The 23,533-nt window shown below is 46.2% G+C and overlaps 2 protein-coding genes across 6 annotated transcripts in view; both read left to right on the top strand.

Moving 5' to 3' along the window:
- The window catches only part of LOC143837573 (protein argonaute-4), a 39,511-nt gene extending 34,972 nt beyond the window's left edge, over positions 1 to 4,539 (top strand). For all 4 annotated transcript variants that reach the window (XM_077337564.1, XM_077337565.1, XM_077337566.1 and 1 more), the window contains one exon: positions 486 to 4,539. In XM_077337564.1, the coding sequence (XP_077193679.1) occupies positions 486 to 594 (109 nt within the window). In that variant the 3' untranslated portion in view covers positions 595 to 4,539. The remainder of the gene's footprint in view (positions 1 to 485) is intronic.
- A 5,122-nt stretch (positions 4,540 to 9,661) lies between these two features.
- LOC143837570 (protein argonaute-1) overlaps positions 9,662 to 23,533 on the top strand; it is a 60,154-nt gene continuing 46,282 nt past the window's right edge. For both annotated transcript variants that reach the window (XM_077337556.1, XM_077337555.1), the window contains exon 1: positions 9,662 to 9,850. In XM_077337556.1, the coding sequence (XP_077193671.1) occupies positions 9,826 to 9,850 (25 nt within the window). In that variant the 5' untranslated portion in view covers positions 9,662 to 9,825. The remainder of the gene's footprint in view (positions 9,851 to 23,533) is intronic.

Below are 23,533 nucleotides of genomic sequence, written 5' to 3'. Positions count from 1 at the left end.
GAAGCAGGTGGCACTTCTCCAGATGGAGCACTGGCAAATAGAAGCTTCCCCCCCCCCCCGGCAAAATCTTAATATGGATAACTGGAACCAAGGGACTCGTGGGCATGGTAGAGTTGGTTGAGAGGAGACAAGGAACAGTGCCTCACTGTTTGTTTTTTTATTTGTAAACTTATAGAGTTTGCCATCTTACGGGTTTTTAGTGTTTTGTTATTATATTGTAAACCTCCACGAACTGTCCGGCCTGGGAGTGGCAGTATAAAATTCAAAAATTAAAATATCCCACTTTTCTTCCCAGCGGGGCCGCAAAACCGCTTACATCGTTTCCCCCTGTATTGTATCTTTACAGTAACCTTCTTGGGTAGGCTAGAGTGAGTGTCTGTCCCAAGGTCACCCATCGAGCTTCCATGCCAAGTGGGGATGGCCAGAAACTTGAACTACTACACCACAGGCTGCCTTTTAACTCTGTGTTCTCTTATCCCTTACAGTGCTGAAGGGAGCCACGTGTCGGGACAGAGCAATGGCCGTGACCCTCAAGCGCTAGCCAAGGCAGTACAGATCCATCATGACACCCAGCACACAATGTATTTTGCCTGATGAGTCCCCGAGGAACTGTGACAAGAAAGTGGCAGCCTGGGTGGGCACACCAACTACTACTGATGGTCAGCGCTCAGTTTTGTTTTGGGTTGCCACCACCAGCAGCTCTTTGGAGGGTTGTCCCGAAACAGCATTTGCAGCAACATCCGATGCAGACAAGCAATTGAGCCATTTTTACTTTGTGGTTTTCAGTAAATTGAAATTTCATAAGGACAGTCTTTGCAGCGGACTGAATTTTTACCTCAAAGCGCGAAAGGCCGATCATCCTAAAAAAAAAAAAAAGTTTTTAAATGGACTTGGCACGAAAGGTTTTTAATGAAATATTTTGCTAATCGGTTTTTGAGTTACCTCTTCATCGTCCCCATTAAGCTGATCAAGAAAGCAGAATTCCTCCCGAGATGCTTTCCCCACTGCTTAGTTGAGTCTCCAGAATGACAAACCATCTTATTCCACTGTTCTGCCGGGGGGAGGGGGGGAGGTATGCACATATATAGAGGGAGACTTTATAAACTTCTACTGTAAAAACGCCTTTCAACAAACATTAACTTTCAGAGGTATTGCTGTTTTTCTTTCCTTTGTCCAGTTTTTCCTAGTCCTTTCTTTTTGTAAATCTCTTGGCAGTCATGGGCTGCAAAGCAATTGCACTATTACTGCGAATTCATCTTGGTGGTTCTTGTTCTGTGAATGTGTAGCGTAAGCAGACAGCTGTGCCCTTCAGCAGATCTAAACAAACCGTGCAACTGCTGCCACGTGCTTCGCAAGGCTGAACTACTCCCCCCGCCCCCTTAAAAAGTGACGAAGTTCTAAAAGATTAGTTTTAGGTATTTTTTCAGACATTACAAAAAGTGCCCATTTTATGCTGCTGTGTTTGATGAATCAGTCATTTTTAATACTCTTTTTCATAGAAGGTTTTAACTTTGGCAATAAATATTTTTTTTAAGTACCCTGGCAGTAACTTTTCTAGCTGAACTTTACATGAGTTACAGCCAACCGTTCTCATGTAGGGTTGACTCTTAGCTGTCCTAAGGAGAAAATTAGACCGTTCTTAAAAGTGGATCAGAAGAGGCTCCCTTCATGCTTTCTACGAATGATTATTTTTAACTGTTTTATATTCACCATTGGTCTGTCTTGCCCCCCCCTTTTTATATAATCTTGGAAAGTGGGTGTACTGCATAGGAAAGGCATTTGCCAATGTGTACAGCTGTGTATAGTGTGACAGTTGCGATATCTGAAGATTTTTACCAGCATTTTAAAAAGTCGTTCCTCCGATAACTTAGGTCGCCCGCATGTATAGTAACATTCAATAGCATGTGTGAAGTGTAAATTTAATATTGATCTTGGCCTGTTTCTATAAATCAGGACTTTTTATTTGCTTGAGTCTTTCCCACTAAAATATGTAATTCAAAAGGGGGGTGAGCTGCAGATGGGGTAGTGTTACATTGAAACTAGCTTGTTTAAATCCCTAGATTTTAACCTACATAATGTGGCACCACTGTGAAAATTTGGAATTTTGCCAATCATTGCACTCTGAAGCCTCTGAAATGGGTAGATGGTGTTGCCGAGTCCTGACCTGGTGAGGTTTCATAACTGGCCCTCAGAGGTCAGCAGGTATGCGGTTGTGGTTTTGGTTTCCTTCAGTCTTTGACATAAAGCTTGTAAATAAATGAAAGTTTACATTTCTAAATGTTCTCATTCAGCTGTGCAAAAGAGCACCCTGAAGTTAGTCTTCATTAAAGAAGTTTTGTAAGCTCCTTCCAGAATTGTACATTGCAGTGGGGAGGCGGGGAGACAAGCTTTTAAAGTTTCCCCATCCCACTTATAAATGGGAGTGAAACAAGCCCAGCTTGGATACCTAGTGCTAGGCAGGTTGAGAATACTAGGTTTCTTCTTCTCTCTCTCTCTTTTTTATTTTAAAGAATACCTCACTTGGGTAATAATCAGGACATGGGGAGGGAGAGTATCCGCTGCTTCAGTTCGTCTGCTGCTTTGTTTTCTTTCCTTTTTTTTTCTTAAATACTTGTTCAGGGAGAAGATGCAAGAATCGGACTCCTGCTGGCCCTAACATATGGCAAACTGAGGCACCTTGAAGTGTATAAGCACCTGTTTAGCGTGTAGGATTTTGTTTTATTGCACTAGGTAAGAGCATGGCTGAGAAACAAGGGAAGGCAAGACAGGTGTCACAGCACTGGGCACTTCTTGCATAGGCAGGACAAAGAGACACTCTTTATCAGGCTGCCTGCAAGGAGGCCAGCTCTTTGAACCTCAGACTGTGCAGGCAGAGGAGCCTCGGCTAGGTTCTGGCTGACGTGAAATAAAAGAACAAGGCCAAGGCTATCCGAAATGGTCTTTTCATCTTCTATCATTGGGGGGGGGGGGCGAATACGCTTTCTTGTGCATTATAGACCGCAGCTATTGTTGAGTCTTCTGTGTTTTTATTTTTATGTTTTTGCATTGTCACAATGAATTTTATCATCCAAAAAAAGAGAAATCTACGGAGAAACTTTTTTGCCAACTTTTGCACTTTCTTGGAGTTTTTCATGAATTATTTTCCTTTATGCTTTATTTTCCTCCTCTCTATTGGAAATGTTTCTGTGCAAAAATATTCAGCGATCGCTGAAGAGTGCAGTGATGTCTTCTGGGCGGGGATGTTTCAGAGCTAAGGCTTTACTGGAGCAGGTGGGGGGACGACAGCAAAAGGTCTTCAGGACTAATAACTGCAAGGTCCGATTGCGGCAATATTTTTGTGTGTGGCTTGTCAGAGTTAGCCGGGCATCCCCACCCCAAGGGACTGAATTGTTATGCATGTGTCAATCAATGGGAAGACGTGCATTCTGTAGCTGTAGTTCTTAGGGCGTATGGGGATTGTGTTTAGGGTTTTCCCCCTCCCCCTTTGGTTTAAAGCCTGTCGGCTGTTGTTTAGCTATATGTTGTGGAAGATTTTTCAGATGTAGCATATGGGAGCGTCAGGGGGAGGGAAAGGAAAGGGGGCAGTTGGTATTTAAAGTGCAGCAAGCTCCTGCTTTCTCCCTTCCCAAACCTGTTCTGCTTTTTTGTGAGCAGTCCAATCCTGAAGGGATTCTGAGAAGCATTGGGTTTGTAGCAGATTGCAGGGGGTTGGGGCTTACAGGGGAAGGTGAGGCCTGGTTTGTTGACTGATGCCACGAGGAGGAGCTGTGACTTTGTGGCACTGAAAGGTGACTGCCAAAGAGGCATTCTCACTGGGCTGCGGCAGCTCTGTTCCACACAGTCTATATTGTGTGATCTGAAAACATACCTGTTCCTCTCCTCCTTATATCAAAAGCTTTTGTCTCCCAGTGGGCACAAGGCCTCCCTTTTTTGTTTCCATACCTTCGTGCAGCTCCACCTCCCCCCCTCCCCCAACTACCTTTGTGGATGTGCTGTAGAATTTTTTCCCCCTTCTCTTCTTGCTCAATAGCAAGGCTGTCGCTCTGCTTTCATTTTAGGAAAGGAGAGCTTGGAGGGCATTGTATCAATACTGTTTTCAGCTGCAAGGTTTTTTCCCTTGTGCAATTTGAGGAAAGAACATATGTGAATATCGCATAAAGAGTTTTCTTTATACCTTGCTATTGACACTTTTGTGAGATTTCTATGTCTAGGGCCTGAAACTTGTACGTAAAACTTGTTTGCATTTGTTCATTTTTGACTTCTGATGTATTTTTTTTTATTCTATATTGTTAGACCTGTAATGTTTTAAATTGTATTTTATTAAAATTGGACTGGATGTATGTCTATAGCAATACGAGGTACTTTTTTCTTTGAAAAAACAAAACAAAACAAAAATCCCTATTTGGGAGAGAGGGGTTGGCAAAACCCTCAATGAAATAATTTGCTGGCTGTGTATAACTGCAATGTATTTTTTTCTTAGCCTGCAGGGATTTTGTGTTCATGTGTCCAAAAAAATAATAAAGGCATTTATGTGCCAAATGTTTTCTTTATTGGTGTATAATAAAACATATAGCCTGAAATATTTTTACTTGTAACTGAAATGTCTGATTTGAAGTCTAAAGACAAATGCTAGGGAAACTACTAGTAGCATGCCATGGTTACAAACCTGTTTTTTTATTTTGCTTTTCTACCAGTCTGGCAAAGCAGATTTCAGACTTTTAAAGCAGTGCAGTAGGAACAGTATGTCATACAATGACCAGTACAATTCGACTGTTTGAAAGCAGAGCAGAACAGACCAGGTAATGCATACACGAAACAGCACCATAAACTGCAGTCAAAGTGTCCTCTCGAACAATTCCGTTGTATACATTCTTTGACAAAAGTACGAGAGCCATACTGACTGCTACAGGTATGCCACAAAAGGGGAGCAACAACAGAGTGCTCAGGTACAGGCAGCTGCTGATTTGCAGAGAGACGCCTTCCAGCACACTTTGCTGAGATGGGCACAGCTTCAGCACCTTAAAATTTACAGTCCTTCAGTTGTGGGTCTTAGGCTTTGAAGGGTTATGTAGGAGAGTCAAGATCCTGAACAGAACCAAGAAACTAATGCAGCGACTACAGAATAGATGTAATAGGCATGTGATCCACTTAGCTCCTGATAGTCTACACCAGTTTGTCCCCAACCTTTCTTTCACTGGGGACCGGTCAATGCTTGACAAGTTTACTGAGGCCTGGGGGGGGTAGTCTTTTGCCAAGGGATGTTGCCACCTGAGCCCTTCTTCACTTGCTTTCCCACTGGTGCCCCTGACTTCCTGCTGCCCGTTGTGGGGCACTGCCAGCAGCAGCTGTGCAGAGCCACGCTGAGGTGGAGCCCCAGCCATGGTGGCTGCTGGAGAGCACCAAAAGGTGAGCTGGCGGCAGGGTGGCAGGGCAAGCCCCCAAGGCAGCAGCTGGGGAGGAGGACGAGGAGGAGCTTCGGCCCGGTACCAACTGATCCATGGACCGGTACCGGTCCATGGACCGGGGGTTAGGGACCATTGGTCTACACCACAGCTTGATTACTGTCTGCATTTCCACATATAACACATTAAAGTAGCTTAGCCCACAGTCAAAAGGTAATTAAAGGCCTTTCAGTTACTGTGGCATAGTCATAGTCATGTGACCAGATCAGCTGGGTCAAGGAAGTTTGGGTGGAAATGTAAATGCAAATATATGAAGATGAAAATGCATTTTTTTGCTGCTGAATTAATGAGTTGTTCTAGTACAATCTCTTAGACTCAATTAATAAACCTTTAATGGCATGAAAATCGCTGGACTCCTAAGTCAGTAATGGTTAACTAAACTCCAATGAACTTGGAATTTCCAGACATGGAGCACTATGGTGGGTCAAAACAGGATATGAAAACATTTCAGAATACTCATCCTGTATAAATGGCTGAATTTGAAAAAAAACTGCTTTATTCAACATTCTGGTTTTGCTTGTGAATGTTAGAATCTGGTTTCTCTGTCTTTCTTAAGTTACCAAACGTAATTTTTCAGTTTGTATGCAAAATGGCCTTGAGATACCTTTGGAATAATACAAGGCTATAATGGCACTTTAGGGGAAGGGAAGAGTACCAAGGGAAAGTGAATTCAGTTCCCTTCTACATGCTGTGCTTCTGTACTTAAACCATTGATAAATCTGCCTTTCTTCCCGAAAACACATCCAGAGCTGCTAACAACAATGAAACCAACACAGCATCAAATGAAGTAGCAGGCAATCACATTTAAAAAGAGGTGCCAGAATGTTACTTATCCTGTGAACCAAAAGCACTTAGGAAAAGTTCACTTTTGGCAACTGTAGAAGGGCATGTAGATCTTCCAATTTCCTTCCAAAGACTGTTCTAAGATTCGAATTGCAGGATGCTTGTTTTGGGCTGAGCATCTATAGTTCTCTAGCCTGTTTCTGTGAAACGTGTGTAGCAATGTAGAAATCTGTATGAGATGTAGGGACCATTATTCTGCTTCCTGTAGGTTTGAGCCAGTAATGTTTTGAAAGGCAGAACTTTCCTGGATTTTTGTCATTGTCCATTCTCCCCCCCCCCCCCCCACACACACACACATGTGCTCCTGTGGGGTAGGAGGATTACATGAGGAACCAGCTGTGGAAAAGGGGAAATCAGGGGAAATTGCCAATTTAGTCTAGGTCCTAAACCCAGCTGCCTTCAACCTACTCATGATACATAGAGTTTGGACATGTGCCAAGTCAAAGATCTTTCTATCTCTGAGGGAAGGAGACTGGTGCTTCAGTAGTAGCCCTAGCCATTTCCAAATTGTTGGCTCAGTCTGTGCAGATGTCAAGTACATCAGTATGAATAACAGATACTCAACAATTACACACTCTGGAGTGGGTTTTGTTGTTGTTTTAGTCCCTTCCATCACTGCTATGCTGCTTTTTCTTGTTAGAGCAGAACAATTTTATGGGTGTTGTGTAGTGTAATGTCATAGCCCAGGTAATGGTTATCCCAGCTGGCGCACTGTTCAAGCTGGCACAGTTGTTGACACCACCTATAAATCTTAACTGTGATATTACTGCTCTTGCCTTCACGTATTAGCGAAGAAAAAGGGTCTACGTCCTGTTAAACATTCTTCTAGCACTAAATAAGAGGATGGTGGACTGCCCTCTTGAGCATTCAAAGTACCAGGAAGAGGAATGCAAAGTAGAGATTTCCTTATTCTCCTGCACTGGTAGGTGCATCCTGTGAAAAAGACAACTCTTCTCCCAGGCTTTGGCTTGGGGTTACTGAATTCCAAATAACATCTACTGACTCCCCCCTATCAAAGCCGTCCACAGACTGGAATATAACTCTGGGAGATCTGTAGCAATATATTACCCCTTTATTGATGCTGATACTGTTTTGGTATTATTTTAGCATGTGATTAGTTTTAATCTCTACTTTAATCTTAAAATTGTATTGCTGTATATTGCCAGCTTGGTGTAGTGTTTAGGAGTGCAGACTTCTAATCTGGCGGGCCGGGTATGATTCTACGTTCTCCCACATGCAACCAGCTGGGTGACCGAGCAGTAATATCTGGGCTTTTTCAGCCTCACCCACCTCACAAGGGTGTCTGTTGTGGGGAGAGGAATGGGAAGGGGAATGTAAGCCACTTTGAGTCTCCTTCAGGTAGAGAAAAGCGACATATAAGAACCAACTCTTTTTCTTCAGTAATATCAGGGCTCTCTCAGCCTCACCTCCCTCACTGGATGTCTGTTGTGGGAAGAGGAAGGGGAAGGCAAATGTAAACCTCCTTGAGACTCCTTCAGGTAGAGAAAAGCAACATATAAGAACCAACTCTTCTATATTCAAATGATGTATACTGCCCTGAGCCAGCATGCTGGTAGGGTGGTATCTAAATTAAATTAAAAATTAAGTTTTATCATTGCTTGGATGCAGACATACAATTGCTGAACGTGTCCCTGTGTAAAAACAAAAAAGTATCCCTCAATCTAATGACTCAAGATACAGTGGTCTCCTTGCCGTATTGATTTACTACTTGGAAGAAATGCTTCTCTGTCACAGACCTCCCTGACACCTGATTCCAGTATAGTATACAACCAACTCTGTTAGTTGCCAACAACTGCAACTGGATCAAAAGTACCAGTCAGCCTCGTTTTGGCTTCAAAATGGCGCCCGTGCTGCATAGGCCCTATATGGCCCTCTTGCTCGAAAACGTGCAATATCCATAGTGACCACTAGGTGGCCCTGCCATACGAATCATTTCCCCTTTCTCTTTGTTGGCGGATGGAGCAGAAGGAAAAGCGCAAAGGGTTCTAGGCTTATGGATCTTCTGTAAATTTCGGATTCCCAAGGGCAGTTGGTAGACGCTCCACATTCGGGGCACGAGCAATAACAATAGGTTAACGTTAAAATTAATCAAAGTTGGTTTAAAGCTCTTTTTCGCTGTATTGCTCTGAAATAAACAGGCTTTCTGCACCCCTTCCAATTTTTTTCTCTGTGCTATTTAATGCCCTAGATAAACAGTAGATGCTGTGATAAGAAATTACATTACTACTAGTAATTCTGATTTAGAGCCTTTTATTCTGAAGAAAGAAAGGTTAAACAGAATGGGACTTTGCAGTTTAGGAAAAAGACAGCTGCCGGGGGGGGGGGGGGGGGAGAGTATGATAGAGATTTATAAAATAATGCGCGGGGGAGAGAAAGTGAATGGACAGAACCCCCTCTCCCCCTTTCATAATACCAGTATGCAGGTGTGTCTAAGGAAGCTGACATGAAAAGAAATGCTACTTTTCTCAAAAAGTAAAATGTGGCATTCACTGCCAGTCCATGTAGTGATGGCTACAAACATAGACAGCTATAAGGTATGGGTGGGTGTACACAGATTCACAGAGGAGAGAAGCAAAATAGTGACTTAAAGGGAACCTCCACATCCAAAGGCAGTCGACCTTCGAATAATTTGCAAAGAGGCAACTGCAGGAGAATGGCTTGGTCTCTGTGCCCTGTTTATTGACTGGAGAAAGACAGGCAGGTGGACAGAGAGAAAGAGAGAGGCAGGCAGACACAGTGAGCGACGGGGGCAGACACAGGCAAGCAGGCAGGCCGGCAGCCAGAAAAATTGGTTGGCCACTGCTTGAAACATGACAATGGGCGCTGTTGGGCGGGCTAATTTAGAGTCCAGTGGCACTTTTAACACCAACAAAGTTTTATTCAAGGGATGACCATGAGCATTCATGTGCACGCACACTTCCTCAGGTACAGTGTCATGGAATGGAAACAATCAGTTCATACTTAACATGCGTGAGAGTAAATTAACATAGAGCATAGTGACAATGGTTAACAGATTCCAGAGAGATTCAAGTGGGTAGCCGTGTCGGTCTGACTGAAGCAGCACAACCAAAACAAAATCAGAGTCCAGTGGCACCTTTAAGACCAACAAAGATTTATTCAAGGCGTGAGCTTTCGAGTGCAAGCACTCTTCCTCAGACTATTTCCAGAGAGAAATAGGAAAAAACAGCCCTTTGGATTTGTTTGTTGGGAAGGAGTCGAATAGGAACTGGAAGTCGCGAGCGCTCAAGAACCCTGTCTTGTTCTACCTCTCCGGAGCGGGCAAGAAAAGCGGCTCCTTGACGCGGCGTCGGCGGTTGGCTGGGCGGCCGCGCATGCGCGGCTCGGCGACCAGGCGCTTGCCTGCCTCGCTCCGACTTCGAGGCTGCGGCTGCAGCAGCGCGAGCGGCGCTCGGGTCTCGGCGCGGGCTCGCTCGCTCGCAGCCCATCTCTCCGCTCCCCCCCCCCCCGCTAAGCTCGGGGCGACGCCCGCGTGGATGGGATGGAAGCGGGACCCTCGGGTGCAGGTGGGAGCCAAGCAGATGCCATGGGGACTTTTGGAGCGGGGGGGGGGGGACGGTGATGCCACCGGGGGAGGGGGGCTGCAATAGCCTCGGGCGCATAGCGTAGCCGGTGCAGGGGGGTCTGCAAAGGGGGGGGGCGCCCTGTCTCTGGAGCGTTCTCGGCAAAGGGTCGGCGCGTCTCTTTCGTAAGGGAGGGGGGGGGAGAAGGCGGCAGGGAGCAGACGCGGGGGGTGCGTTTGCAGAGCGCACCGGGATGCTTGCGGGGCCGTCGGGAGGCGGCGGCTGAGAGCAAAAAAGAAAAGGTCTACCAAGGCGCGCGGGGCGGCGGGAGCGCGGGGGGGGGGGGGGAAGGGGCTGCGGCGTGATGGCCAGAGGACGAGCGGAGCGGAGCCGCGTTCACAAGCTGGGGCGAGAGAATTGTCCCCCGGGGGGGGCGGCGGCGGAGGAGAGAAGGGAAAGGCTGTGGTCTTGGAGTCAGCGGGGAAGGGGACGGTGCCAGGCAAAGTGGAGGACCGACTTCCCCCCCCCCTCAGCAAACCTGGGATGGCCTGGGAGGGGGGAGGAAGTCACGTCCTTTGCTATGGGGCTCAGTGGGGGGGGGGGGGGCGTTGGGATACAGCCGGGGAGTTAGGAGGGGCTCCGCGCGGTGCCGGGGTCTGAGCGGTTCTGGAAGGACAAACCGCATCGGGGAGGCCTGGAGGAAAAGTCTTGAGCCACTTTTGGGGGGGGGGGGAGATAGGAGTGCAAAGCATGTGTCCGGGACTGGGAGGGGGGAGATGTGCAGTGGACTCTCCAGACAGGAATTAGTGAGAGTGTCTTGGGTGGGGTGGGGTGGGGGGGTTGAGAAGCCGGCTCCGGTAGGAAAAGGAAGTTCCAGAGGAGAGCAACGTTGACAAGGAGATGTTGGTGCTCATGGTGGGCTTCCAAAGACTGGGTGGGGGTGGGAGACCCATCGGAAGGAGAAGCTGCTTTGAGCTCCTGCTCCCAACCAACAAAGAGTATCATCTTCCCACCGGGACCCGTTAATTGAAACCTTGGGGTCAAAGCAGGATGAGTTATGGGGGGTGGGTGGGGGGTGGGGGTCCCTTTGGGGCTTGTGTTCTATTTGCTGCATTGGATTATGGAGAGGAACGTAAAGGTGGGTGGGAATGGAGCCTCTATATATGTGTGCGCGTGGGGGTCTTTATCTGGGGAGGGGGTTGTTGCAGACTCAATGTCAGCTTGTAAGGATGTCCCCTGCTGACTCATTTAGGTTCTGGGAAATTATTTGGGGGGAGGGGGGAAATACAGGCCCAGCATTCATTCTGGCTGGCTGTTACATGAGACAGAAGAGGGGAGGCTGAGATCTGAGCTGTGAAGCATGTCTGGAAGGGAGGAGGGGCCGAAGGATAAGGACCCCTTCTGAGAGGAGCTAGACGCAGCTGTGGTTCTCCTCCCCCCCCTTCCAGGCAGAACAGAGGGTGCTTGGGTCACCTTTGAAGTTTGGGGCAACTGGAAGAAGACAGTCTAGAGTGCCTTAGGATCAGAATTGGGGGGTGGGGAATATAGTTTCTGTCCCGTTTGCCTTTAATATTTGGAAAACTAAGTATCCTGGCTTGGTGTTTCTCCATCCTACTTGTCTTCTGTCACAGAACTGAAGGCATATGCAGGATTCCTAGGAGAATCCCATCTCAGAACTGGATGAACTGAGCTTCAGCAAAGTTGCATTACCTCATGCTTTCCGCTTTTCTTCTCGTACCCTGGTTTGCCTTCCTTTCAGCAGCTTCCCCCCTCCCCCCTCCTTGTTTCCAGTCTTCAAGAAAGTGAAGAGAGCTTCAGTTTTCCTAGATCCGTTGTGGTGTGTTGTACAAGGCCAGGAGAGAAGAAATGTTTATGTACCTGAAACGCTGGTAAAGTGGTTTGCAGTCTCTAGTGTGCTTATTTCTGCCCCAAGAGGTAGGAGAATAGGAGTCCCAATAGCAAGTTCACCATAACCTTTTGAGAATCAGCTCTCAAGAGGCAAGATGTGTGCTCCCATTAGGTCTTTGTGTTTATCCTAGCAATAGAAAGGCAGGCTGGAGAGGAGAAGTTCAGAGATGCTACCAAAAAAGAGAGGCTGGATTAAATCAAGTTCTTAGTTCACTCTGAGTGAAACACACTGGAATTAACATCCTAAGAACTAGGGTGGTTCTACAGATGGGAACATATTGGAAATAAATAAATCTCCAGCTGATTGCAAGTGACACGGCTGTGGGTATACAATGAGTCTGTGGCAGCGGTGAGACTTTCTCTAAGTTTAGCCAAGTTGGTTGGAGGGAGATGAGATCTGCTGAGACCCATTGGTCTTTGTAATATTCTTCTTGTGCTTTAAGGTTACAAAAACTCAAGCAGATGCAGATTCTGCCCTTTTCATAATTAAATGGGAGCCCAACATTTGCGGCCTGATCTTGGAATCAGTTTTCACCTAGGGAAGTATGTCCACAGTGGGTGTTTGCAGCACTGGTACCCATGCATGCTTAAAAGTTGGCCATGGCTGTGTTCATTTGCCCTGGAACATGTTCTGTGATAACAAGGCTGTTTTAGAGAATTCCTGGGCATGAACTGCAGGCTACCTGCATGGGTGGGTGGGTGTTGTCACTTGAAAGGTGAATAGTGTCTTGAATTACAGGCTTAGACCCCTAAGTTATCCTGTCCAGTTCCTCACTTGATGCACTGATACAGGTGAACCTGCACATACAGAAGCACCAATTGGTGAATGAGCTCTCAGTATGTTCCCAATAAAATCAGAGTCCAGTGGCACCTTTAAGACCAACAATGATTTATTCAAGGCGTGAGCTTTCGAGCGCAAGCACTCTTCCTCAGACTAATAACTGGCCATCATAACAGTAGAAATAGATAAGCAAAAGTTAATCCTGTTACATTAGTAAACCGTGTTCCCAGGGTTTCTTTTAATTTCAGAGAAAAGGAGTGCCGTGCTGTGTCTAGATGAGTGTTCTCCAACTTTCTGGTAGTCAAAGATGTGCTGTTTCTCCTGAAAAGAAATGGCAGGAATGTTTTCCACGTAGACCCTTCAAAGCTTGGCTGTACGTGGGTAAGATTTAGCTGTCTCCTTTGGAGCCAGCTGTGCTAGCTCTGGAGGAGTTGCTGCTTGCTGCTCTGCTAGTGGGTGAACCTGGAGCAACTATTCAGTGCAGGGGAACTGTGGGCATCCTTTACTGCTGGAAGGGAGTAAGGCCAGGTTGGTAAACCATTCAGAGATACAGCAGGCAGCCTCCTCTGGGTCTTGGCCCTTAAGAGCCACTTGTGTTCGCACCACACACAGTTTGGGAACTGGACCGCAAAGAAGTGCAGGTGTTAAATTAGGGAGGTGGCCTTAAGGCTGGTCACATGAGCTTCACCTCTTCCTGTCCTCAGTTAATGGTGCGGGGGTGACACTCTCCTTCCTCCTTTCCTGGGAATTATACTCAGGGCATATTCTGAGGGCACCTGATAATAACCACCTTGATTGAAGCTAAGCAGCTCTTGGGTTTGCAGGTTTCTTCATGGAAGATCGCATTTACCTTCAGTTCTCACATAAGGAGGAGGGATATAAATGGGATGTATTACAAGAGCATATTGCAATGCAATGGATCATTATTTAGTTTTTCTCTGTTTGGAATAGCTTTCTTGTGGCAGCAAAGACACTATTGGGGCAATTCCAGACTTTTGAGCTTTCTCCTCTCTGAGAAGGGCGTAGGTACATCATCTTAGCAAATTAATTAATTAATTTGCTTTATAGCCTGCCTTTCTCCCCCAAATTCAAGGTGGATGGATTATACGGTATAAAAACAATGCAGCCTAAGCAGTAGGCGACGCACCATTAACACTGCAGTAAGACCGGTGACAAAAGTTAGACGACAAGGCAATCAAAAGAAGAAAATATATTCCATAAACTACAGGCCCGTTCCCTGTATCAACGCGCCCTTCTGAACAATATCATTTTATAAAATGCTGTTCGGTTTCCCCACCAGCTACTATGGTGTTGATTGCTCTAGATTGAAAATCTTTTTTTTTCCCCTTTGGATACCTTGAGCGAGTATTCTGTGAGATGGGGAAAATATGAGTTTGGTACAGCTGTGCAGCTGTATTAGGGCTGCCCCTCTCAAGTGTACCATTGGCTTGTGGAACTCACTGCCACAGGAATAAGCATAAGTTGCTTTTTTAAAGGATTGCATGAAAACAGGACTAACCCCCCCCCAAAGAATATGTATCCTCTGGGGGGGGGAATGCTGTTCCTATCTAGACCAGTATTCTATTTGTAACATGGCTGGCCAGATTGTCAGAGACTGAAAGAAGATCTCCTAAAGAAGGCTTTTCAAATCTGGGATGGTTCAGGTTCATTTGGAGAAGCGTTTTTCTGCCTTATACTGTTGAGATTTCCTCATTTCTCATCCTTTGCCCTGCTGTTTGGTACTATTCCTAAAATACCTTTTCCTCCCTGTCTTTGGTTCTGTAACTCTACACTATCAAGGTACTCTAAAAATATATAGAATAGCTTTTAAAGAAAACGAAGGTGTCGTGGAAGCCTCTGTTCTGTGTTTTCGGGCTTGTATTTTTGCGTTGCCTTATATGACTCTGTTGCTTTGATCCCCCCACCCGCCTTTTGAAGCTCTTTAAGCGAGTTCCGTATGCTGGATTGCGCACTGGCTTTAAGCTCTGTACCTTTGAGTGGTGTCATGCCAGTCTGCCTCCTGTGCATTCAGGAGTGGAGAATGTATATGTATGTTTAACCAGCCGGTGTCTAGTGCAGCAGAAGGCCTCTGTGTCACTCAGGAGAAGACAAGGTGATCAGTAATTACCATCTTGGAAAGACTTGCTTCTCTTTGCAGGCAGAGAGGAGAGCAGCTCATCGGGCTATTCAAATGAAACTGGCTGTTTCCTGTGTTGCACGCTGCTCTGGGTAGTTTCACAAGTATGAAACAGGTTAGCAAGAATACTGTCACCAGAGCTATATATCAGGGTGGCTTCATAGGCCCACGGCTGGCTCCTGAGGGTAGTCCAGATGGGCATTTCCAGGGTCTCCCAAGACCCACTTGAACTGTGCTATCCTGCTTGTTTTGTTAAGGGGGTGTAAGAAGGTAGGAGGAATTCATGGCTTGTGTTACCTGACCCTTCTAGGTTAATGGGATGGTTGCCCTGGAGATCCCCAGATCCCAGAGCTGCCCGCTGCACGTACCAAGGGCTGGTTCTCCTTCAAAGCAGCACAGCCTCCCAACAGTGTTGAAGGTACCTCCCCACCCGCACATCTTCTCCACAGTCTTCCTGGGCACACTACAAGTATATCCTAGATAAAGTAATTGCACAGTTGAAGGGTTGCAGGAGTAGAGCTCTGCCTGTACCCCACTGATGCAGACTTACAGATACTAGGGAAAGGGCAAAAATACAGCTAAAAGAGTCTACTCTGTTCATACGGATTTAAATCTCTAAAGATTCGTAGCAGCTTTCAAGTGAGTGGCAAAGGACCCAGGGCAGATGTGGGTTTTGCTGGGGAGGTGGAGTTGGTGCTCAGTTGGGGTCCTCTGTTATGGGGCTTTGGATGTGCTGGAACTGCCCTTTGTGGTGGTCCCTGTTAGATAGCTCTTTATCCTTCATAGTGTAGGCAGAGGCCTTCCCCTTTTGCAGCATGGAAGGCCTCTTAGAAGAGTGTGCCTGTTGTGACCTGTTTGCTGCAGTGTTCTTTCAGAAAGTACTGGCTCCAACTTGAGAAGAATTTCCTTTATGTTTAACAGGTTAAGGAAGACCTCTTCGAACAGGGTGTTCACTACTGATGCTTTTTTTAAGCTCTTTAAAGGAAAAAAGTATCTCTCCCCTCCCCCCCCAGAAAAAAAAGCCTGGGGTGACACTAATGCATTAAAAGGTTTGGAATTATTTTCTGATACCTTGTTCTTTTCTGACCCCAAGACTGCATTGTGGTTGGTTAATTCATTAAAGCAGGGGTAGTCAAACTGCGGCCCTTCAGATGTTCATGGACTAAAATTCCCATGAGCCCCTGCCAGCGAACGCATTAAAGTATTTGTACCACACATTCCAGTGGGGGAACCCAAAGTGGCTTCAACACTCTTCTCCTTCCCTCCCTTTGTTATTGCAACACTGCTGTGAGGTAAGCTAGGCTGAGTTTGTGTGAATGGCCCAAGGTCACCCAGAAAACTTCCATGGCATTGGGAGGATTCAAATTGGGGTCTCCCAGATGCTAGTCTGGCACTTTTACCTCCATACCACACTGGAGAATCGCAGATAAATTCTGACCTCCTGAATTGGACAAGCTTTAGGAATGCTTTCCACTTTGTAAAACCACAGTAAAGCACTTCTTCTCACCCAGTGAGCTTCCATGAAAATGAGAATTCAAACCTGGGTCTCTCAGACGATGTTCTAACCACTATACCAGACGGACTCTTTGAGATAAACCAGCATTGCTCAAATTTGGAGTGCTCAACTGCCTACTGTCAGTATTTTGCAGATGTTGAAGGCCAAGTTAGCTCAGCTGTTTAGTTTCTCCTGGCAACCTTCAAGAGAGGAAAGTTGCTATTAAAATGCTAGGCGACCCTTCATTTGTCTCTATAAAAACCCTTCAAAATATTCTGTGGTCCTCTAAAGTTATATCAAATGGATCTTTGAAAGACCTAAATGGGGAAGGGCGAAATATTCTCTCTCTCTACACACACACACACACACACTCACAGTTTAACAGGGATCCAAAGTGGCTTCTGCTGTTTTCCTGCTGTGTCTTATCCTCACAACAACCTTGTGAGGTAGGTTAGGCTGAGTGTCTGTGATTGGCCCAAGGTCACCGTGGGTGATGATTTGAACCCAAGTCTCCCAGATCCTTGTATGATCCTTGTATGACACTCCAATCATTACACCATGCTGGCCCATCCCAGATAATTTCTGACCATTCACTTTTATTGGGCAAACTTTGGAATTGCCCTCTTCTTTGTAAGACAGTCGCAAAATTCTTCATCTCTGCTTTAAATGTTATATTTTAGAAAGACCTGGAAAATCTAGAAATGTTTGCCTGGACTTCTGGAACTTTGGTAGGGGGACCTAGGAATTTTGCCCTCCCTGTTTCTGCTGAAGGTCTGTCATGTGTGCTTTTAAAAATTGATTTTACCTTCTCAGAATTAGATGGCGATGCTTGGCTAGGAATGTAAATTTCCCAGCCATCATTTGCAAGCCTTTGGGGCTGACAGTTGGCATTTTGTTTTTCGACTGGTGCTGGGGACCTGCCTGTGGATGGGAAACTTGGTCTTTGGGCCTTTTGTGAGAGCTGGTTCTCAGGGTCTGGTGATTAATAGCATGCGCTCCCTATAGACAGGCTTAGCCGTCTTTTGTAAAGTGATGGGGTGTGGGGCAGTGGTGCGTCTTCCCCCTCCCTCGCACTTTGGGATTCTGCTGAATTTACTTTCCTCTTTGCACCCCCCCCCTTTAAATTTATTGAAACAGCAGGCATATGTGTGGAAGGAAAAGGGTGGGTTTTTTGCAGGGGGGGGATGCTGTACTTTACCCTTCTCACCCCTGTTGTGAAAAGAAACCATTCTTGGGTCTATGTTATCTTGGAGTATCTCTCTCCCCTCCCCCTTTACTTTGTTGGGGACACAAGGATCTAAATAGACATGTAAATTTTATGTTCTTCTAAAGTGTGGGGGGCCAACTTCCATCAGGCAGCTGTTGATGTAGAGTTAGCTGACAGCTGTTAGGAGAAAGCTGTTGCTTAGGGTGAGAGTGTATCAGAGAACAAGAGGCTCAACCTTGACTTCTCCTCAAGGTTTTTATCCCTCTCCCTACAAAGGTGCCTGATGAAGCAGGTGGGAGAAAGTTTGCATTGGGACGTACAGTCTGCCTTTACACCTCTGGGCTTTCTGTAATGCCTCCTTCCATTCCGTGGTGTTTAGAAATGCAGTCCGGGTGCACCCCGCACTTGAACAACCCAGGCTTGCTTCCCTCCCCAATCTCCCCTCTCTGTCCCCCTCTGCCAAGGCATGTTCATTTGCATGACAAAGTGGAGATTTAATGCAACTTTGCCATGGTGAGTGGAGGTATGCAGGGAGAGGCAGCCCCCCTCACTAGGCAGAATTGGGACAGATCTTGGATGAAGTGGGGGGGGGCTCCTTCGGCTGCCTCATCCTGGTGCCCACATATTTCTGGATGCAGCCCCTGTGCAATGTCCTGTAACCTGCTGTGTCCTTGTGTGTCTGGCGCCTGATGTGCTGGGAGGATGCAAGCGGAATTCCTGATTGTAGCTGGTAACCTGGCATTTCCTTATAGCCTCCCTTTATTTATCCTGTTGGGCTCCCTGCTGCCCCCACTCCACCCTGACCAAACACATGGAGTCGCCTTGTACTGATTTAGACCATTGGACCATCCAAGGTGAATATTGTCTACCCAGACCAGCAGTAGTTCTTCAGGGTCTCAGGTAGAAATCTTTTGGGTCACCTACCACTTTTTAATCGCTGAGGCCGGGGATTTTCGCTGGGACCTTCTACATGTCAAGTAGGTGCTCTACCACTGAGCCACATCCTTTCCCTTTTACAGATAGATCACTGAGGTCAGGAGTGGTGGTGGAAAGGCTGGCTTGTCCAAATAAAAATTTTCCCGGATGCAAGGTGAAGAAGCTGTGACTTCCAAAGCTAAAATGCTTCACCACATAAGCAGAATTCTGTGGTGTGCATAAATTACGCAAATTAAGCTCACCAACACAATCACTTATTGTGCTCAGTTTATTGAATTTGCTAATCACTGGGAGGGGCCGAAACGTTGACCCTCCATCCCAGTCTTGGAAAATCTCCCTTCCTACTGCTCTGTCTTCATCACTAACAAAAGTGGGGAAAGCTATGTGCAATAAGAGAGGACCCATTTGTATAAGATAGCCATGCCATGGCGTAGAACATGGGTTGACGGGTTGGAGAGTATTTTTTTCTTCAATGCCGGGTGCACACAGTTCCAAATAAAATACTGAACCAAGAGAGACTTCCTTCCATTGATCTTGGAGAGGGGATTTGGGGATCTGTGACCTGATCCAGATTTGGGTACCTTCTGCATGTATTGCAGTCCAGATGGCAGGAGACCTCTCCTGGTGTTTCTCTGGGTCTGGGTTCCAGGGCAGGGTGAAATTTGGCTCGACAAGCCCCCAGGTGGCTATGTGCACATATGTGACTTGTACAGAAGCGAAGAAGCGTGGGAAAGTTACAGGGTAAGGAAGGACGGGACAAGAGCAGAGCTGTAGCTAGCATTTGAGTACCATTTCACCAGCTGTCATGCTGCAATTGTGGTCACTTTTATGTTCTCGTGTGCGGTTCAGCTGCCGTTCAGCCAGCCAGCCCCTTGTTGTGCCACTTACGGGTAACCACTTTTAATCTGGGCATTGATTCCTTGACTTCATTAATTAATCTGCGAGGCCTTGGAGAGAGCAAGAGAATGCTTGGCGATGGTCCGAAAACCTCACTTAATGTGCATTTGTGTGCTTAAAGACTCCATAGCCGCTTGGCAGGGTTTTGTAAAACTCCATTGCTGTTTCTCCCAATCCAGTTTTGTTTTTAGTTTTTTTGAAAAAAGGAAAAAGAAAGAAAGAAAGAAAAGCAACGCAGCAGCTTGTAAACCTGACAAGATGTCTTGGAAAAAGTTTTTGTTGTGGTTACTTGTCTGCAGTGGCTAATCCTCAACTTGATCTGGATTGCAGGTGGGTGAAAGAGGGGGGGCTCTCTCTTTTTTTGTGGTGGTGGTGGTGGTGGGGAGAAACAGAAAGGAAGATGTAATGAAAAGCATCAGCCCCGAGGGAGTCTGTGAGAGTTCGGCCTGCATTGTCTCCCTGCAGCCCACAGCTGCGCTTTGTCCATTCATTTTTGTCCTGCAAAACGTGTGCAGTGACGCGGCAGGAACTCTGGCGTAGGCTGTTCCCCGCCACAGGGTTGAAGAAGAGAAAGACCGTTTGAGTCTCCAGACTTATCCCTTGTGATCCTGCACAGTGCGCTCCGCATGCACTACGCCCTTTGTTCATCTCCCGCCCCTCCAAACACATAAAGTCCCATGTAGTGTAGACCCACAGAATGATGAGGGTGTGTGGGGGATAGGCTTTGCTTCTGGGGATGTGGGAGGAGAGAATTTTGATACTGAAGTCTCCTTTTTAAAATAAAAACTCATCCTAGCTGTGTGCACCTGCCCTGGAGGTGAGGGAGCAGTCCGCTCATTCCTTTCCCCCAAAGAAAACTGCGATTTAGTTCTCTAAAGCCAAGATGTGAAACTAAAAAGGTTCCTTATTTTCATTTAGTTAAACATATCTGCTAAAGTTTGTGGAAGAAATGTAGAGAAGTCCTTTAGACTTAAAGTTTAGAGCAGGGGTAGTCAACCTGTGGCCTTCCAGATGTCCATGGACTACAATTCCCATGAGACCCTGCCAGAAAATTCTGGCAGGGTCTCATGGGGAATTGTAGTCCGTGGACATCTGGAGGGGCACAGGTTCACTACCCCTGCTTTAGAGTGAACCTGGGCATGATTTCCTCCACACTTTGCCTCTGGACTGGTAAGGAGAAAGCTAATAAAGCAGGAGTAGCCAAACTGCGGCCCTCCAGATGTCCATGGACTACAATTCCCATGAGCATTTGCTGGCAGGGGCTCATGGAAATTGTAGTCCATGGACATCTGGAGGGCCGCAGTTTGACTACCCCTGTAATAAAGTGTACAGAAACCTTGGTTGGTTTCTCTTCCTGTTTTGCGACTTAGATGAAACGGAGATTCTTTTGACGGCCCTGCAAAACCCCTGGTGTCAATCACTAATTAGATAGTGGAGTTTACTGCCAGTGGAGGTAGTGACAGCCACTGGCGTAGATAGTTTTAATAGGGGGTTAGGCTTGTTCATGGAGGCAGAGAGGACTATAAGCAGCTGCTTGGTATGGTAAGTGAAAGGGACCTATATCCTGAGACATTCACTTCTGAATACCAGTGCTAAGAGGCAACATCAGGGAAAGGTCCCAGCCTCTGTGCCCTTCTCAGTTGGCTCTCCAGGACAACTGGTTGGCCACCGTTTAAAACAGGACGCTGGACTGGATCGACCGCTGATTTGAATCCAGCAAAGCTGCTCCTAATGGTGGGTTTACTGGGGTATACGACTTTAGGGTCTTGAAATAATAATAAATAACAAAAACCTTTCCCCTGTGGTTGTTTCCGCTTCATCAGATGCTGCCATAGCTGTAGGTGGGATAAAAACAAAACCAGTCGCAGGAGAATCTCCTTAGTAGTCACATTGCTCCCAGAAGGAAAGTGGATGAGGAAGCCACGGAGGAGCATTGTAGGGCAGCCAGTGAGAGGTCAAGCCCCGTTCGTTGTGTTTGGGGAAGCCCGGCTGCCTCTGAATATACAGAGGAAGTTTCCTAACCTTATTCTCCCTTTTTATTTACCTGTATGAGTTTGTAACTCCAGTCTCTTAATGAAGAGCACTTGTATTTTACCAGTAGTTGTCATTATGGCTCCGGTAAGTAAATGTAGCAGTTACGTCAAAGTCTGAATAATCCATCGGCTTACCTAAGCGTTGCAATTATACATGTAATGCCTTATTCCTTGAAAATGCTTTAAAGGTCTGCCCCTTCACTCCGCTGCTTCTATTGAAACAGTCTTCCAAAAATACAAAGAATGTTGGTAAAAAATACCATCTCCTGCAATTATAGATGTCTTCTATGTGCATGTTTAAGGCTTACATGTAAGTGTGCACAGTTCAGATTTTCTTTATTTAGGTATTGCTACCCTCTCAGGAAATTTGCCCTCTGATCAGTCTTGTGGAGTACAAGATCTTTTCTTGAAGTCATTTTGCTTGGGCTGCACAGCACACCCAGCGATGCCCATTGCAGGGATTTGCAACCTTTGGCCTGAGGGGAGAATCTTTGCTCTGCTGCTAGGCCTGCCCTCAACTGCAGTTGGAAGAGGGGGACAAGCAGCCTTAATGGCTGCCATTGTTAGCAAATGATGTCATAATGCAAAAAAAGGAAATCCACGTTCTTGTTTTTAGAGATTATTTGTGGGTAGTGAAAGAGCCTCTTACGGCGCAGGGTGGTAAGGCAGCCAACATGCTGTCTGAAGCTCTGACCATGAGGCTGGGAGTTCGATCTCAGCAGCCAGCTCAAGGCTGACTCAGCCTTCCATCCTTCCGAGGTCGGTAAATGAGTACCCAGCTTGCTGGGGGGTAAAAGGGTAATGACTGGGGAAGGGAATGGCAAACCACTCTTTATTGAGTCTGCCAAGAAAACGCTAGAGGGCATCACCCCAAGGGTCAGACATGACTTGGTGCTTGCACGGGGGATACCTTTACCTTAATAGGTAGTGAATCAACTTTATTTCATGAACTTCATATTAAATGTACTGTATTTAATATAGATTCAGGTGGGATGGTCTGAAACAGTACAACCAAGTTCAAGGCCAATGGCACGTTTAAGACCAATAAAGTTTAATTCTGGATGCATGCGCAAAAAAGCTTATAGCAGATTTACTTCTCTGTTGGCCTTAAAGATGTCACTGGACTTGAAATGTGTTGTTTTTGATATAATGCATTATCATTAGCAATGTAGGATGCCAGGCAAATATACTTCTAACATGGTTTGTGTCAAATCCAAAATGTGCTAGTGGCAAGTGCATGGAATAAAGTTGGAGAGGTAAACTCATTATGGTCTAGTGCAGGGGTAGTCAAACTGCGGCCCTCCAGATGTCCATGGACTACAATTCCCACAAGCCCCTGCCAGCATTCGCTGGCAGGGGCTTGTGGGAATTGTAGTCCATGGACATGTGGAGGGCCGCAGTTTGACTACCCCTGGTCTAGTGGCTAGAGACCTGGACCAGCTGAGTGAATTCTGCATCCCTCATGGAGAACAAAATGCCTGCAGGACCTGCCTACTGTCCACAGGTTTAGTGACTAGAATGTTGTGGCAGGATATGAGAGACCAGATTTGACTGCTGGGCTACAGAAGCTTACTAGATGACCTTCAGCCAGTTATTCTCCACCTAGCCTTTTGGGGTGCTTGTCAGCTAGGTTAGTCAGGCTAGAATCTGGGAAACCTGAGTCCAGACCTGGCATGGAAGTCTGCTTGGGTGGCATTGGGTCAGTCTGTTTATGTCTCGTGGCCTAACCTACCTCACAGGGGTTGCAGTGAAGATAAAATGAAGGGGAAGAAACTGAAGGGTAAATTGCTTTTGGCCGCCATTATAGAAAAATGAATAAATAATTAAATACTTTTGAGGAGTCAGGTGTGACTTACACAAATAAGCAATATGGTGTGGGTCTGCGTTGTGCTTTTTTTAATATAAAGACTAACTATTTTGTGATTACTTTCTGTTTGCTGGCAGTTGCAGTTAATGCTCATTTTCTGTGATTCTCATTTTCCTTGGTGGTTTTTCAGTTTGGTAGATATGGCTTCATAGGCATTTTGGGGAGAACAAAAGCAGGCAAAGCTGGATCTTCATCACTCCATTTATTTCTTCCATTCGTAGCCCGCCTTTCTCACTGGGACTCCAGGTGGGTTATAAAAAACCAGTTCCTCAGGGCCTACAAAAGGCAGCTCTTCCACCAGGCATTTGGTTAAGACCACCCACCCCCTGAAATCTATCAAGGTATTCCGCCCCTGGATCTGTTTGAATTATTACTGTTTAATGTTGCTCTGTTACCCTGTTATCATCAGTATTATTAATGGTACA

The sequence above is a fragment of the Paroedura picta genome, chromosome 5 (assembly GCF_049243985.1).
Source record: "Paroedura picta isolate Pp20150507F chromosome 5, Ppicta_v3.0, whole genome shotgun sequence".
NCBI lineage: Eukaryota > Metazoa > Chordata > Lepidosauria > Squamata > Gekkonidae > Paroedura > Paroedura picta.
This window is presented reverse-complemented; position numbering and strand designations above follow the sequence as displayed.